The sequence below is a fragment of the Panthera onca genome, chromosome F2 (genome assembly GCF_046562875.1).
Source record: "Panthera onca isolate mPanOnc1 chromosome F2, mPanOnc1 haplotype 2, whole genome shotgun sequence".
NCBI classification, from domain to species: Eukaryota; Metazoa; Chordata; class Mammalia; order Carnivora; family Felidae; genus Panthera; species Panthera onca.
The window spans coordinates 13,688,050-13,703,617 of record NC_138356.1 but is presented as its reverse complement, the minus strand read 5'-3'; the positions used below and the strand labels follow the sequence as shown (position 1 = coordinate 13,703,617).

Genomic DNA, 15,568 nt, shown 5'->3' with positions numbered 1-15,568 from the left:
CCATCCATTACGCAATTCTGATGCCTGTGGGATAAGGGTTCTCCACTGCTTTTCCTTTTGCTTTGAGTCATGGAAAGCACATCGGCACTGCAGTTGTTGCTTGACCCAAATCTAAATTCAGATTACCTCTTAATTAAATATAATGCACAATACACATTGACCAAAGAAGCGTATTTCTTTTTATAAAAAGGGCTTTAACTACCATTCTGCTAAGGGCATTTTAAACCTTTCCTCAAGGAGTAGGATGGCAATTAATCAACCCTTCAAAATCAAATCAGATTTTATAATGAGCAAAATTATAAGACATATAAAGTTCAAATGTCTGAAAATATGTTCACAAATAATTCTCTCTTCGGTTTGGGTATGAAATAATATTATTTCTTCGATATCATAAGACAAAAATATGATCTTGAATTAGACTCCATGCATGTTTTTTCAACTACCGAACAGGTTTGTCATCAATAAGGAAAAATATGTATGAAGAAAATTGGTATCCTGTATTTCGAGTTATCTTAAAAGAAAATCAAGCCACTACTTACATCTTAAATCAGACTCCCCCAAACCTCTGCCCTCTAACAAAAAAATATAATCAGTGGTGAAGAAGTTAAAAAGTATGTGTAAAGATACTTCAGGACTAGTCAAACAAACATATTAATAATAGATGACCAATGCTCCTCTGCATGATGTAGTCTGTGAAATGTTACAGAATGTTAAGTCTCCTACTTGTGAAACGCTTCAACAGAACCATGTGTGTGGAGGACAGATCCCTGAGGACGACTCCATCTGTATTACCAACCACAGCTCTCTGTTCAGATGAAAAGGCTGTTAGGGGATCTTTGCAGGCTTCCTAATTGTTCAGTGGCTTCATCTAATGATTCCTCTAATTGGCCCTGCATTTAAGATGCTCAGTCAATGAATGGTGTGGCTGTAACGTTCAGATCTTTGACAGTCATACACTCCAAGGCCAAAAAAAGATTTCCCATCAGAGAAAGAAAAAAAATGCCTTAAAGTCTCATGGAGAGAAAGGATATTTGTGAGTAGATGTCACGATGGTATTAGTAAGTTACAACTGAACAGTAAAAAGCATTTTTTTTTTATTTTTATTTTTTAATATATGAAATTTACTGTCAAATTGGTTTCCATACAACACCCAGTGCTCATCCCAAAAGGTGCCCTCCTCAATACCCATCGCCCACCCTGCCCTCCCTCCCACCCCCCATCAACCCTCAGTTTGTTCTCAGTAGTAAAAAGCATTTTGCAAGTGGTTTATCTGTTGAAGAAAATAGAGCATGCAAAAATTGCAGACTATCTGGTCTGCAGAACACTTGCATTTTATTCTTTTGTTTTAGGATAAATCGGAGTGTCTCCTGAGGGACTCCAAATATAGGTATCAGTCTTGAGGAAGCCGCCTTGTATTAACAGAAGCAGAAGAGAAATAAAAGCTATTTCAAATAGTTACAGTGTCTCTACTTATTACTTAAGTCACCTGGGTAACATTTGAAAAACGACATCGTATGGAAAGAAAATACTTGCTTAAATAAATACTCTTTCCAACAGGTTTAGCCTGAGCCCAGAGAAACCACTCTTTTAATCCAGTCATAAGGTAATACACAAAATTTTGTTATCCACGTTTCTGCATTTCTCACGGTTTAAGCCATATCGTACCATACCGCTTCATATACTCCTTCATTTCTCCATGTTTCGGTTTTCTCATCTGGAAATGGGAATATATTAACTAGCTGCCTTATGGAGATGTTATAAGAATGAAACAAGGAAACTGAGGCACAAAAGGACTTTGTTCCATATTGTAACAATGATTTCTTTTTAAAAAATAACATTTAGTAAGAAAAATAACAAAAATTTTAAAATACATGTTTTTAGTACGTGCTCAAATAAATCACCTTCCAACAGCCTCCTTCAAGTATGACTACTTAGGATTTCAATGTGCGGAAAACAGAAAACTGAAGCCCATCCCAAGCCTGGAAGAACCTGGTGTGGTTCAAGAAGATATTTTGAACTTTTTGCCATTGATTAGTTGACATCTCTGTGGATAGAGCAAATTAGAACCGATAACATGGCCAGGTGGCCAGGCTGGGGCATTGGAGTGCCATCACTCAGGGGAATCAATTAACGCACATTAGGCAGAAATGACTTTCCCTCATAGTGAAAGATCCTAGAGTACAGTCGGTTACCTGAAATGAAATTTAAGAACCATTACCAATTTTGGATCATTTAGTTACAAATCAGTTATCAACTATAGTGCTTAGGGAGATCTGAAAGCTGTTATATAAAAGGAGTTAATATTGTAACTTTTGAAAATAAAAACTCCATCACGTGTAAACAATCTTACAGATGCACTCAAAGCAATAAATAAAACATTTAGGTTAGGAAATATATTTCTATTCATGCATTAATTAGTTACATCAAGGGCTTATAAATCAGTCCCTCCTTGTACAAGAAAACTGGCTTTCTTCTGAGGAAAGCCCCTACCCAGTAGCATGCTGGTAAATGTTTAATAACTGGCTCTGAGGGGTGGCAGGAGGGCCTGATTTGTGGGTTTTGTGTATCTTCATGATGTAAATACTTCCACCATGATAGATTTTTAGCTACCAGTATGATCTCACTGGATGCAGAGCTTGAAAGAGACGCTCAATAGCATCCTGTTATATGGAATCTCTACCTTACAGTAACAATGGACAGCACAGCTTAACAGTACAATGCAGAATCAGGAAGCGTTGCATTTTTAATTTAATTTAATTTAAAGTTTATGCAATTAATTTTTAATAAAGGCTGGGTTTAACAACCGGCTTGCAGAATTTCTAGAAACATACCAGTGAACTCTCCCCAGCTAGAACAAGTCAGCTCCAGAACGTCACTGTATCTGCTATTCCTCATCCAGATAAAAGGCAAATGTGTAGAAGAGAAGCTAGAAATTGAAGCAAGAGAAATTCTATCTATTTTTGGGGGTGCGGGGGTGCGCATGTGCACACACGGTGGAGGGGCAGAGGCGGAGAGAGAATCTTCAGCAGCCTCCACATCCAGCCTGGAGCCTGACTTGGGGCTCAATCTCAGGACCACGAGATCATGACAGTCTAGAGGTCACATGATCTGAGCAAAATCAAGAGCCAGACACTTAACCGACTAACCCACCCAGGTGCCCCAAGAAATTCGATTTACACATAAGGACGACTTTGCTAACAGTAAAAGTTTCCATTCTCAGAGATATTTGAGAATCACCAGGACAGTCATCAGTATTGAAGAGTCATGCATAGTCCTGCCATGGTGCTAAAGACAGTTCTAGATAATTTCTTGAGGATCCCTCAACTCTAAAATAGGTTACCTTTTATAAACTATCATTTGAAAGACCTCCCTCACCAAGAATTTGTATTTGAAATACAAATTGATAAAGAACTGCCATTAACGAGAATTTTAGGTTTCCCATTTTCTTAATTATGATCAGTTACAGCTAGTTATCAGTACAGGAAACATAACCCGCGTATAGAACATTCTTCTTTGTACCAATTTAATTAACCAATTTAACCAATCAACCTCTATCGCCTGGGGCTTGCCACATGCAAGCACTTATTATACTACATATTAATCAATAGCAAAGTACAGCCACGTCTCTAATTACTGGAATAGAGAGAAACCGTCAGAAATATATTTACGACTTATCATCACATCCATTGAGCTCGTATCTCTTACGAGAATCTGATAGCTAAAATCCTATGCAATACTTCTTGTTAATAAAGGAACTGGGTGTCTGTAGGAAAGCAATCATAATGCAAGTATCCGTGAAGGGAGTGGAGAGAAGAAACTGAAACGTTTAATTCTACTTTATAATTCAGGAGTACAATTAATCAGGAAAACCATTCTAAAGAGCGGCCCTCGATGCAGAAAAGAAAAAAAAAACTGGAAAAAAAGAACAAAATCATTAATACTGCCACGATCTTGCCCTGCTTCCGTTAACAACAGGCCATCTAATTCTGATCCTGAGAACCTCTGTCAGTACCCCCTGCTGCCCACTGGCCTTCCCCCTTATCTCCTGTTCCCAATAGACAAGATGCTCTTCCTCCAAATCAAGGAACTGGGGATTCTCTAACCAGCACGAAACACAACAGCAATGCAGCAGTTCAAAGGCTTCATCTTTCTCACCTTATGGCATCGAGTAAGATGAAATGCTTTCACAAGAACTGTCTATGCCCATCTTAAACTATCTGTTCTCCAATTCTCTACCAACACCAGAAGATCAAAAGGTTCTATTAAAGGGATTTAGGGCCTGTGTCCCATTTTATGTTGGTATCTTTGCAAAATGTACCAAATTAAAAATGTAAATTAGTTTGTGCCATGTGGCATTTGCTTGTACTACCATTAACCGGTGTTTTGAATACTAATCATCGACAAAGTGCTATCTTTTAGTCTAACGTTATACTCTGTGGTAAATGCGTGAAGATTCACACACATTAACACCAGTTAGTGTTCATGGGGATTAAAAGCATGAATATTTGAGTACCTATGAAAGAAGGTCCACTCACCTTATCAAGTATTTGCCACACAGTTTCCCTAAAATTGACATAGAGAACACCTTCAAAATTAGGTTTGAAAATCTCACCTCATGGTGTCAAAATTACTTTCGAGTGTAACATAAAAAGTATTACAAGAAAATCAAAATAAGCAATTAAAAATAGTCATTTGTGGGGCACCTGGTTGGCTCAGTCGGTTTAGCATCCAACTCTTGGTTTCAGCTCAGGTCATGATCTCATGGTTTGTGAGTCTGAGCCCCACACTGGGCTCTGCGCTGACAGGGCAGAACCTGCTTGGGATTCTCTTTCTGTCCCTCTCTCTCTGCCCCTCCCGTGTGTGCGCTCGGTCTCTCTCTCCCTCTCTCTCTCTCTCAAAATAAACTTTAAAGACATAATCATTTGCGGTTTTCTTTTTAATCTCCTCATTGTTGTCTAAACTACTATAAATCCTAACTTATACATCGGTCAACTTTCCTTTCAAAACAATTAATGTACTTATTCTCCTATTCCATATCTTCTCCACAATGGCATGAGGCAGCTAACCCTGAAGACGCAAACCTCAAAGGTTCCCAATGCTCCAGCCCCACTCCAGGGTGCCCCTTGTGATAAGCAGAATAATGTCACATTTCAGCTCTTACAAGAACACCTCTATGCAGTGCACAAAGCACACGGCCTTAGATTAAGGCTCTGTTCTCTCAAATACACTCTGCTTCATATCTTACTGGACTCTGCAATTTTGCTGGTCATCTGTTTGCCCCATCTTTTTCTTCCTAGCATAATTATTGTTTCATTTGAACACTGGGGCCTTGGGAGAAAGGGGAGATACACTCGTCTACTGTTTGTCATCTTATTTTAAAAGCCCTCAGATTTTGTGTTTTCTGTTCTGATTTTTGCTTTTATCTTTAATAAGTAATTGCTAGTAAGTACTTGAAATCCTGCTATTTTAAGCAAGATATACCTCCCCTGATTAAAAAAAATGCTTTTAAGGAAAACAGTCAAAATACACACATATAGATCTATTGCTTCTTCTGCCCACTCATGCAAACTCTTGCAAGGAAACCATGTAAAGTTTATGTTGATGTGCATTTTTGTCTCTAACACCAAAGTCTTAAGCAATATGAAGTCAAAATTTCTTATGAACAAGAGCCAAATTATGGAAAGAGCCCGTATGTCCATCAACTGATAAATGGATAAAGATGTGGTGTGTGTGTGTGTGTGTGTGTGTGTGTGTGCGCACACATACATATACACAATGGGATATTACTCAGCCATCAAAAAGAGTGAAATCTTGCCATTTGCAACAGCATGGATGCAGCTAGAGTGCATTATGCTAAGCGAAATAAGTCAGAGAAAGACAGATACCGTATGATTTCACTCATGTGGAATTTAACAAACCAAAGAGATGAACATAGGGAAGGGGAAAAAAAGAAGGGAAGCAAACCATAAGAGACCCTTAACTATAGAAAAAAAAAAAACTGAGGGTTGCTAGAGGAGAGGAGAGGTGGGCAGAGAGTGGGCTAAATGGGTGATGGGCATTAAGGAGGGTACTTGTGATGAGCACTGGGTGTTGTATATAAGTGATGAATCACCGGATTCCACTCCTGAAACCAGTATTACACTATACGTTAACTAACTAGAGTTTGAATAAAAACTTGAAAAATATTTCTTATGTTGAAAGTATATGAGGGTGCCTTGGTGGCTCATTTGGCTCAGCGTCTGACTCTTGATTTCAGCTCAGGTCATGATCTCATGGGTTTGTGAGTTTGAGCCCTGCATCAGGCTCTGTGTTGGCAGCGCGGAGCCTGCCTGGGATTCTCTCTCTGCCTCTCTCTCTCTCTGCTGCTTCCCTACTCGCATTCTCACTCTCTCTCTCTCAAAATAAATAAACTTAAAAAAAAAGAAAGTCTTTGAAATTCTTCCTTATATACACATATATATGTATATAGATAGATAATTATTCAAATCTTTCCTAGACGCCCAAAATGTACATTGTAAAATTCGTGACAGGATGGTGAAAAATATGAACAAAGAAGTTCATTTTTTTTAAATAGAAAGCACTAATGAAGTTCTAGGGATAGAAAGCAATTTATTTCTCAAAATATTATGATAAGGACTATTCTCTTAGGGGAAAACAAAACAAAACAAACAAAACAAAATACTAGGCAAAAACAAAAATCCACACGAAAGTGACCAGAATTAAAGTGATTTGATCATAACTGGAGAAAATGTCTAAAAAAATCAAGAGCACTTCACATTTTATGAAGAATAAAATAGCAGGTTTATACAAATATTTCCATTTTGGCACACTTGGCTCATTTCCATTTTCTCAGTTTTACAACGTTGAGTCCTGTTTCTGATACTACCCTCATCTAACCTTACACTCTCTCCTCTGGGGTTTTAAATACCAATCTTGCTTACGAGTCTCAAATCTGAGTATTCAGTCTAGTCTTACCGTCTGAGTTCCAGGCTCATAGACCTGACGGTTACTTGGCCTTAGGTATCAGAATCTCAAAGTGTCCAACCCAGAACCCTTATGTCCCCAGACAAACACACCTCCTCCACCTCCATCCCCCACAACACCCAGTTCTCACATTTTTAGTAAAATGTATTCTGTTATATTGTTGCGCAAGATGGGGAGGTAATCCCCACAGCGAGTCCTAGGCTTTCTACCTCCTCCATCGTGTCTCAAGTCTATACTCTCCCCCATCTGTTCTCGTCTGACATGTGTCTGACTTGCATTATCTCTTGCTCAGAATAACAGAAGAGCATCCCGCCTCCCATTTCCTCTCGTTTCCCTCTGATCTGTTCTCCACTCAGCGGTGAGGGTATTTCCAAACATAACTCACATGATAGCCTGGCTCAGTGGATCCACATTGCTCCCTAAAGGAAATCAGGTGTCACGGCGTGTGTCCAATGTCATCTCACTACATGCACGCTCTCATACCGCACCCTAGCCACACCAGACTTCTGTCACAACTGGGGACATACCCTGCTCTTCTCAAACTAGACACTATGCTCATTTGGTTTCCTCCACTGAGAATGGTTCCCTTGTCTTTGCATGACTAACTCCTGGTCATTCTTTCAGACTCCACTTCCAAATTCTGGGAAGTCATCCAGACCACCCCATCTACGAAGGACATTGTTCATCTTAGTGACACTTGACAACATTTGTGATTAGATAATCTTTGTTTACATATTTGTTGACAGCCCTTCAGCCCTTCGACATAATTCACACTGGTACACTCAGTGCTTAGGGACTCTGAACATTGGTTGAACTTTGTTGATCATTTCAATTGCAAGAAGCACTAAAGAGAGTGCAGACTCCAAATCTGAACCCTGGCTCCATCATTTACCAGCTCTATGGTTCTGGGCATGTTACTCAAACTCTTTTTGCCTTAATTTCTGAATCTATATGATTTCGTAGACATAGGTAGAGTACCTAGAACAATGTCTGGCACATTAAAAAATTCAATGAAGTTTAGCTATTCATTTATGCATCATTTTATTCTCCAAATATTTACTGAGTGCTTACCCTTTGTAGGGTATAGTGGAAGATTCTGTGAGTCGATCAGAGTCTTTGCCCTTTGTGGACTTCAAATCCAGTAAAAGAATTAGCACATACACAAAGAGATAAACTCAAAGAAACATGTGATTCGTGTCCTAAGAAAATAAAAAACAAACACCAGTGTTCATTTGTGAGGGCTGCCATGACACAATACCACAGAAATTATACGGTCTCATGGTTCCGGAGGCCAGATGTCTAGAGGTTAGACTAATATGAAGGTTTTGGCAGAGTTCTCTCCTTCTGAAGCCTATAAGAGAGAATCTGTTCCATGCCTCTGTCCTAGCTTCTGGTGGTTCACTGGCAAACTTTGGCTTGTAGAAGCATCACCCTGATCTCTACCTTCTTCGTCATATGGCATGCTTCCTGTGTGCATACCTGTGTCCAAGTTTCCCCTTTATATAAGGACACCCGTCATATGGATTAGGGGTCCACCCTATACTAATATGGCCTCACGTAACTAAGTACATCTGCAATGACCCTTTTTCCAAATACGATCAGATTCTAAATTACCAGAGATGAAGACGTCAACATAAGAATTTGGGGGGTGGGGGGGCACAATGCAACCTGTGACAAAACCATAAGAATACAATATTTCCCCAGCAAATTCAATACTCTGAATGTATACTTAAATAACCAGAAAGCTATAAATGGATCTGGATGTGTTTAAAAAAATCACTAATGCAGAATGTTGTAAGGATTTCAACAATCATGTTATAACTAAAGTCTCATTATTAGCCATAATTTTAATTTCCCTCAATTTTCCTAGGTTTCGCAAGATAAACCAGTGCTTGTCAATATAGAAAAAGAATGGAAACTGAATGATTAACAATGATACTTCACAGGAGAAAAGGGCTATTAAAACGAAAAACATGTTAAAGCAAAAGTGTCATTGTATCTACACAGTAAAATAAATGTATCTCTGTATCCACTGCCAAATATGTAGACCAGCTGAGCGCTACGGTTCATAAAACTTAGTTTAGAACATGTTACCACAACCACACCATCATCATTCAGACACCTCTCAACACATTTTAGTTCAGCCTTACAGAGTCACCGGTGGTGACAAGATAGTTTGAATGTGGGATGGAGAGAAAGTTAACATGGTTTTTCCTGTGAGAAATTAAAAAAAACAAAAACGAGTTTTCTTTAATTTGAGAGGATGTCCTCTAAAATGAAAACATACAGCCTATCTGTGTGTTGAAAGCTGTGTGGTTTCTATAACTCTTCTAAAGGTTTCTGTTACTACAGATATGTAAAGGGAAAGTTGAATTTTGTTCCACTGATTATTAGGCCTAATAGGCATTATGGCTGTCGCCTTTCCATAAAGTGATGCAAGTCAATAAATCTCTGGTAATCCAACAACCAGGGACAGAAATCCTGTTGAATGTGTCTTTGAGTCACCTTTTTGATATATATAAAAAAAAGTGTAAAGCTCTCTGACAACCATGAAGTTCAACACTTCACTGGGGCCACTATAAGAAGATGGCTCTGAAGTGATATGTGGAGCCAATTTTTGGCTTTCAAAAATGCAATTAAGACTTCTTTAAATGTAGCAACTTTAAGTAATTTACTAAAAGCATATAATTGTTTCTTTTTTATTTCTAGATTACACATACGTGATAATAGAATACACATTATTCTAAGCCAAGCAAAATGAAAAGTATTCTTAACAACAACAACAACAAAAAAATGAATTTAAATGTTCTTGGGTGACTCGATGAATCTGTTACGCAGTGGCGAATTGCTTTTTCAGAAAAGATTTACTTTGCATAGTTTTCTATGGACATGCATTCATGCTTCTCAATTTCCCTTTAAATTCGTTCAGCAGAATTTAGAACATGAATGTAAAATCTGGGGCATAGTGCACAAATTTGCTTAGGGGTAGAACTATGGAGACAAAGTAATGACGGGAGATGGGCAGAGCAGCAGAATGAAGAAAGCAGAAAGAAGGACTGAGATTTTGCAAACCAAACCTCACCCAAATACACTAGCCTGTAAGTGAGTTCTCTCCAATTCTTCTTATTCCCAGTCTGATGTTTCACTCTGGAGCTGGGCTTGGAGGAAATGTGAGTGAGATAATAAAAACCTTCCCTTGTTTCTTTAACTTTTAGAAAGAGCTAATGGGCCATCTTTTAATGACCTGCACAGTTACTCCTAGTCATTAGCATGTAGATTCTTTTCAACAAATGTGTTCTCCAAATGCCATTCCCCTCTCAACACCCACTCTTATTTACTGCTTCATAACCTCCAACTTCCAACAGTTGGTGGGAGCAGAAAAAAAAAACATGAAAGAGAAAAAATGACAGCTGGTTTCAGTGGAAAGAACACTAGATCTTTTTCCCTGGTTTTTACCGGTTTTACCCGCTGGTATGCTGGACAAGGCTTATAATGGCTCAGAGAGTCAGTTATATTTTTAGGATTTTGTGACCCTGTTGTTAAATGGAGCCATTATTAACAATTAAATAATATAAACTTAATTTAAATAAATAATATTAAAATAGAGGTAATAAACATTAAAAACACATCCTTTCTTATTTTACTGTATTTTACTTTCACCTGCTTTTGAGGTTATTTATGCCTATTCTAGCTGTATGCTAGCAATACTATGTAATGGTATTTCAAACTGGCCAAGGTGGGAATATTTACACCAAAGAAATTGGCAAATGCTAAACAAATCAGGGTGTAACTCTGTTCTGTTGATTGTCTATGTTTAGGAAAGCCATGGAGAAGGTTTTCTAATAATACATATTAAACCTAAAATGTGCTGTCATTATCCTGTCAATAGCACACAAAAAAACTGAAGTTTCCCAGCATGTGAAAATGATTACCCAATTCAGCAAAGCATCTGCTGGAGGAGGAGGTCACTGAGAGGACATGACTGCCAGCTTCCCCTTACGCTGGGCCAGGGCTATCCAAGGCTCCTTACTTCTCCCATCCTTGGAATATACATCTTGCCCACTGTGGGAGTCACTTCAAGGACACAGTCTTGAGAAAGTAATGTGTTGTTGAGACCTTCGCGATGGTACACATGGATGAACCCAGTTAAGGCCCCATTTAAACTTTTAAGATTCTGGTAAGCAGGGGTGGAGATCTACTCATCTTGTAGCCGCTTCGTACATAAGTCACCTTGCTTAGGAATCTGCCACCTACCAATCCGGAGTGGCCTGCCTCTTTCTTTGGTCTCTCCTTGCCTTCCCTGTATGAGAGCCATTTTGTTTGTTGGTTGGTTGGTTTTTTAATTAATTTTAGTGTTATGTTTGAATTATTTTCTCTATATAGATTGTGTATCTAATCTAGATTTTTGGTTGCCGTGAGGTTCATATATAACAACCTGTATATACAAGTCTATTTTAATTTTTTTTAAATATATGAAATTTATTGTCAAATTGGTTTCCATACAACACCCAGTGCTCATCCCAACAGGTGTCCTCCTCAGTACCCACCACCCACCCTCCCCTCCCTCCCACCCCCCATCAGCCCTCAGTTTGCTATGAGAGCCATTTCGAATTTCACCCAGGGAGGTTCCCTGAGGCTGTGAACCAACATCAGGTCCCAGAAGGATTAAAATTCCAATACTGGCTTCCTTGTGTCACTTTCCTATTACTCCTCAAAGTAAATAAAAACATTAACCAGCATTCATATCAGATCTATATAACCAAGAGTATACCAAATTCAACAAAAAGATTCTTTTTGTTGCCAGAATTAATGGGCTATATAAATTTTACAATAAAGAACATTACATCATCGTCACTATTATTTGTCCAGTGAGCACTACACATCCTTTAAATATATACAATGTATTATATACAATATCATTATGTAATAATAGATGTAATATAATACATACATGCTTTGTTTTGTCTGAGATCCAATTATTAAAAGTTTACTCTCCCCGTCTCTACCATGTAAAAACTATTGATTTGGAAAAGTTGTTTAACTGTGTGAGTATCACCTTTCTTATCTGCAAACTAGTGAAATGGGTGCCTTTCTCAAAAGATAATTTAAGAGTCAAACATTCAGCCAATAACCTTTCAGCTCCTGATATGAGCTCTCTTAAGCACTTGCAAGGTTTGAAAAGATGAATAATGTTTCATCTTTATCTTCAGGTAGCTTACAGTCTAGAGATGAGAGATATATGTAAATAAAATAATTTAAGACGATGGAATGTGATCCAACAGAGGAAAAGGCAAAGTGCTACGCAATTCAAACAAGAGAAGTGATTGATTTTACCTGGAGCACCAGGAAAGCCTTCATAGAGAAGACAGAATTTTGAGGTAAGTTTGAAGAGTACGTTGCATTTTGTATCAATTGAGGAGGTATATGTGGAAAGTGGAGGCATTCCAGGCTGATAGATGAAACACCAAACATATTTTCATCACAAATACTATAATATCAACTAAGGAAATCACAATTGTATTGATAAATCCACTGCATCAAAAACTCCTACACGTAATTTCCATGTACAACAGAAAGAATTATGCTATTATACGATCCAGGGTGCCTGACTACAATCTTGCATATTCAAGAGTTGACTAAATATTTATTCGGTTTTTCCTATTTATAAGCCATGTTCATTTCTAATAACCAAACTGTAAATTATCCTACGACCTTTCTTTAGTGAAAGGAAACATTCACGTCCAAATGAATTTTAAAATTATTTTTTCAAGAAACTATGTACTATGTCCTGTCCTACTTAACAGGACAGAAGGGACTATCCCATGGACTTAAAGAAAAGTCGTCACTGACTGCAACTCTATAAATACATAAACTATGCATGTATTATGTAAAGAAGGAAGAGCACATCTAGAGGGAGGTTTTAATGGGAGAGTGGAACACTGAGGCAAGAGTGAGACCTTTCAATACATTTGCAGGAACAAGGACTATTAAAGAAAGAGCATTATTTCATCTCTCAGTTAATGAATCTTGGAAGGGCTGACATTACTCAGTAAAGTTCACTGGAAGGCTTTTCCCCTTGCTAGGAAAAACATGCTAGTTAATGTACGTAACTTTCAAAAACAAACACTTTGAAGAAGGCTTGGCAGAGCATCTACAGAATTTAAGTGTAAGAGAAGGAGATGTCTATTAATCTCTCACATACAAAAGTCTGACACAATGGGTCTGTAGCCTTGACCTCAAGTGACTGTGGAAGAGAGACCACAGGGCCGTCTGTGTCCCTAATAGACATATGTTAAGAAAAGCAGCCTCCCAACACACACACACACACACACACACACACACACACACACACACACACACCCTGAAATGAAAGCCTTTTTCCTCTTCACTCTGGATCTCTCGCCCCCCAGTACATGCACTCCCCTGGCAAGCCACTGTGCCAAAGGAGCCTTTCACTCGTTCTCTCCCTGACGACAACTGTCAGTGTGTCGCTGTCTGAACGTGCAACACTTCAACAAAATCTAAAGGGAAATTGGAAGCGCGGGGGCTGGAATACTCTGTTTAAAACCACACAGCCAGACCTCCTTCCTGGAGATCCGAGACTCCTCCACCACCACCTTTCAAACTGCGGAAGGTAAGAATCACCCCAGTCTGAGCTAGGAGTTAAAGCCGTTTCTGTGTCCTCAGAACCTGAGCACTCTTACGCGCCTTCTAATTAAACAATGTGAACAAAAATCATCCCGAGAAGAAAGAGCCCACAAGCCCCGGGGAAACTTCAGCAGGAAAGCAGACTGTGCTAAAGCCAGTGGTCCGACAGAGGGGCGGGGAAATCGCTCACTCTCCAGCGCCTCGGCAGCGGCCCCGGGACCTCGGCGCGACGTCCGCTGGGTGCGCGGTGACCCCCAGAGCTCGGGGCCAAGAGGGAGACCGCGCCCTCCCGCTGAGCGCCCGGGGCCGGAGGGCAGTGCGGGTCGGGGCTGCGGGGAGGCGGGGGCCGGCGGGAGCCCCCGGCTGGCACTCACGCGCCCGGCGGGGAGGTGCAGGTCCGCGGCGGGGGCCGTGGAGGCCAGTCCCAGGGCAGGCGCGGATCCCGGGACTGGGGCGCGCGGGGCACTCACCAGCTGCAGCGCGCAGAGGCAGATGAGCGAGCAGCGCCCGGTGCAGCAGCCCATGGTGCCGGCGGCGTCCGAGCGGCGCGCGCGGGGAGCGATCCGCGTCCTCCGGCGCCGCTGCTCCCCGCTCCGGAGCGGCCCCCGCCCGGCTCTCGCCCGGCCCGGCCCAGGCTCGCCCCGCCGCGCGGCCGCCGCTCGCGGCTCTCGGGGTCCGGGCGAGCGCACCGCCTTTGTTAGTTTCCCGGGCGGGCAGAGGTCAGTCCGGCGCGCTCGACCCGAGCGTCTGGAGGGGTCCCTGCCTCCCACAGTGCAGGTCTGCTTCTTGGGGAGGGGGAGCCGGGCGGGCGGGGCGGGGGGCGGAAGGGAGGCTACAGATGGTGAGTGGGTGGAAGTCTGTTTAGGGGAGGGGAGTATGGAGGAGGTGGGCGTCTGAAAAGTGGAGTGGGCTGTCTGGGTTGGGGTGTGTGTGTGTGTGTGTGTGTGTGTGTGCGTGTGCGTGTGCGCGCCTGTGTGTGCGTGTGGTGGGAGGCGATGAATGAAAGGGAGTGCCACCGAGGAGGCCCGGCCTGTCTTGTTAGGAGTCTTTGGAGAGAGAGGCAGAGGAAGACAGAGAATGAGAACGAGGATGAATATGAATGAGCGTGAATTAGGGCGGCTGGTGGTGGTGGAGACCCTCGGCGGCCGGTGTAATGGGGAGACCCGGGCAGCGCTTTCTCTCCGGGGCTCGTGCTAGGGGGTGGGAGGGCGGTCGGAGGCGTGCGCAAAGGAGGGGACTGGGTTTTACTGAGCTGCCCCAGGGGTAGAGAGGGTGGGAGTTGAGAAGGGTCGGTGTCCGGAGACGCGGGTCCCAGAGGCTTGCAGCCAAGGGCGGGCGCGGCGCAGCGCCGGGCGGAGCTTGGAGACCGCGGTGCTGCGAGCTCGGGAGGCCGGGGGTAGCGGGCGCGTCTGCTCGGCCCGAAGCTGGGCGCGCAGCTCTGGGGTCCCGGGGCCAGGGTCGCTCCTGCTCGCCGCAGTCGGTGGCCCAGAGGGCGCCCCTGCTGCAGCCCGGGAGCGGAAAGTTGGAGCGAGTTGGTGTGGTTAGAGGCGAAGCGGCGGCGGAGGGCAGCGCGGGCTCGGAGCGCCGGGGTGAACCCGGGCTCCGCGAGGAGACGCGGCGTAGCTTTTCCCATTAAAGGCTCTTTGCAATTGTCGCCAGGGAGGAGAGAGGACCAGGAGAGAAAGAAGACAATGAGTGGCTTTTTCTAGAAATGGAGACTATTTCCGGGATGGAGACGATTTCTTTTCAGAGAAAATTAAATTGTTTGAGAAGGGCGTGGGAAGAAGACCTCGTCCCGGAGAGTTAAAATCCCGGACTAACTCTCCACGAATCCCAAGGAGCACCGCTCGCTCTGGCTCACCTAATAAGACTAGCGCGGAGGAGGTCTGCGAGGACCAGGTTTCACCGGGGCCCAATGTCAAATTTCATGGGCACA

At 42.1% G+C, this 15,568-nt stretch overlaps 1 protein-coding gene across 1 annotated transcript in view; it reads right to left on the bottom strand.

Annotated features, from left to right (window-relative positions):
* NKAIN3 (sodium/potassium transporting ATPase interacting 3) overlaps window positions 1-15,265 on the bottom strand; it is a 607,771-nt gene extending 592,506 nt beyond the window's left edge. Inside the window, exons 1-2 of the mRNA XM_081792191.1 lie at window positions 14,939-15,265; window positions 14,103-14,825 (exon numbers count right to left, since the gene is read on the bottom strand). Of these exons, the coding sequence (XP_081648317.1) occupies window positions 14,103-14,825; window positions 14,939-15,265 (1,050 nt within the window). The remainder of the gene's footprint in view (window positions 1-14,102; window positions 14,826-14,938) is intronic.
* Between the last annotated feature and the right edge of the window lie 303 nt (window positions 15,266-15,568).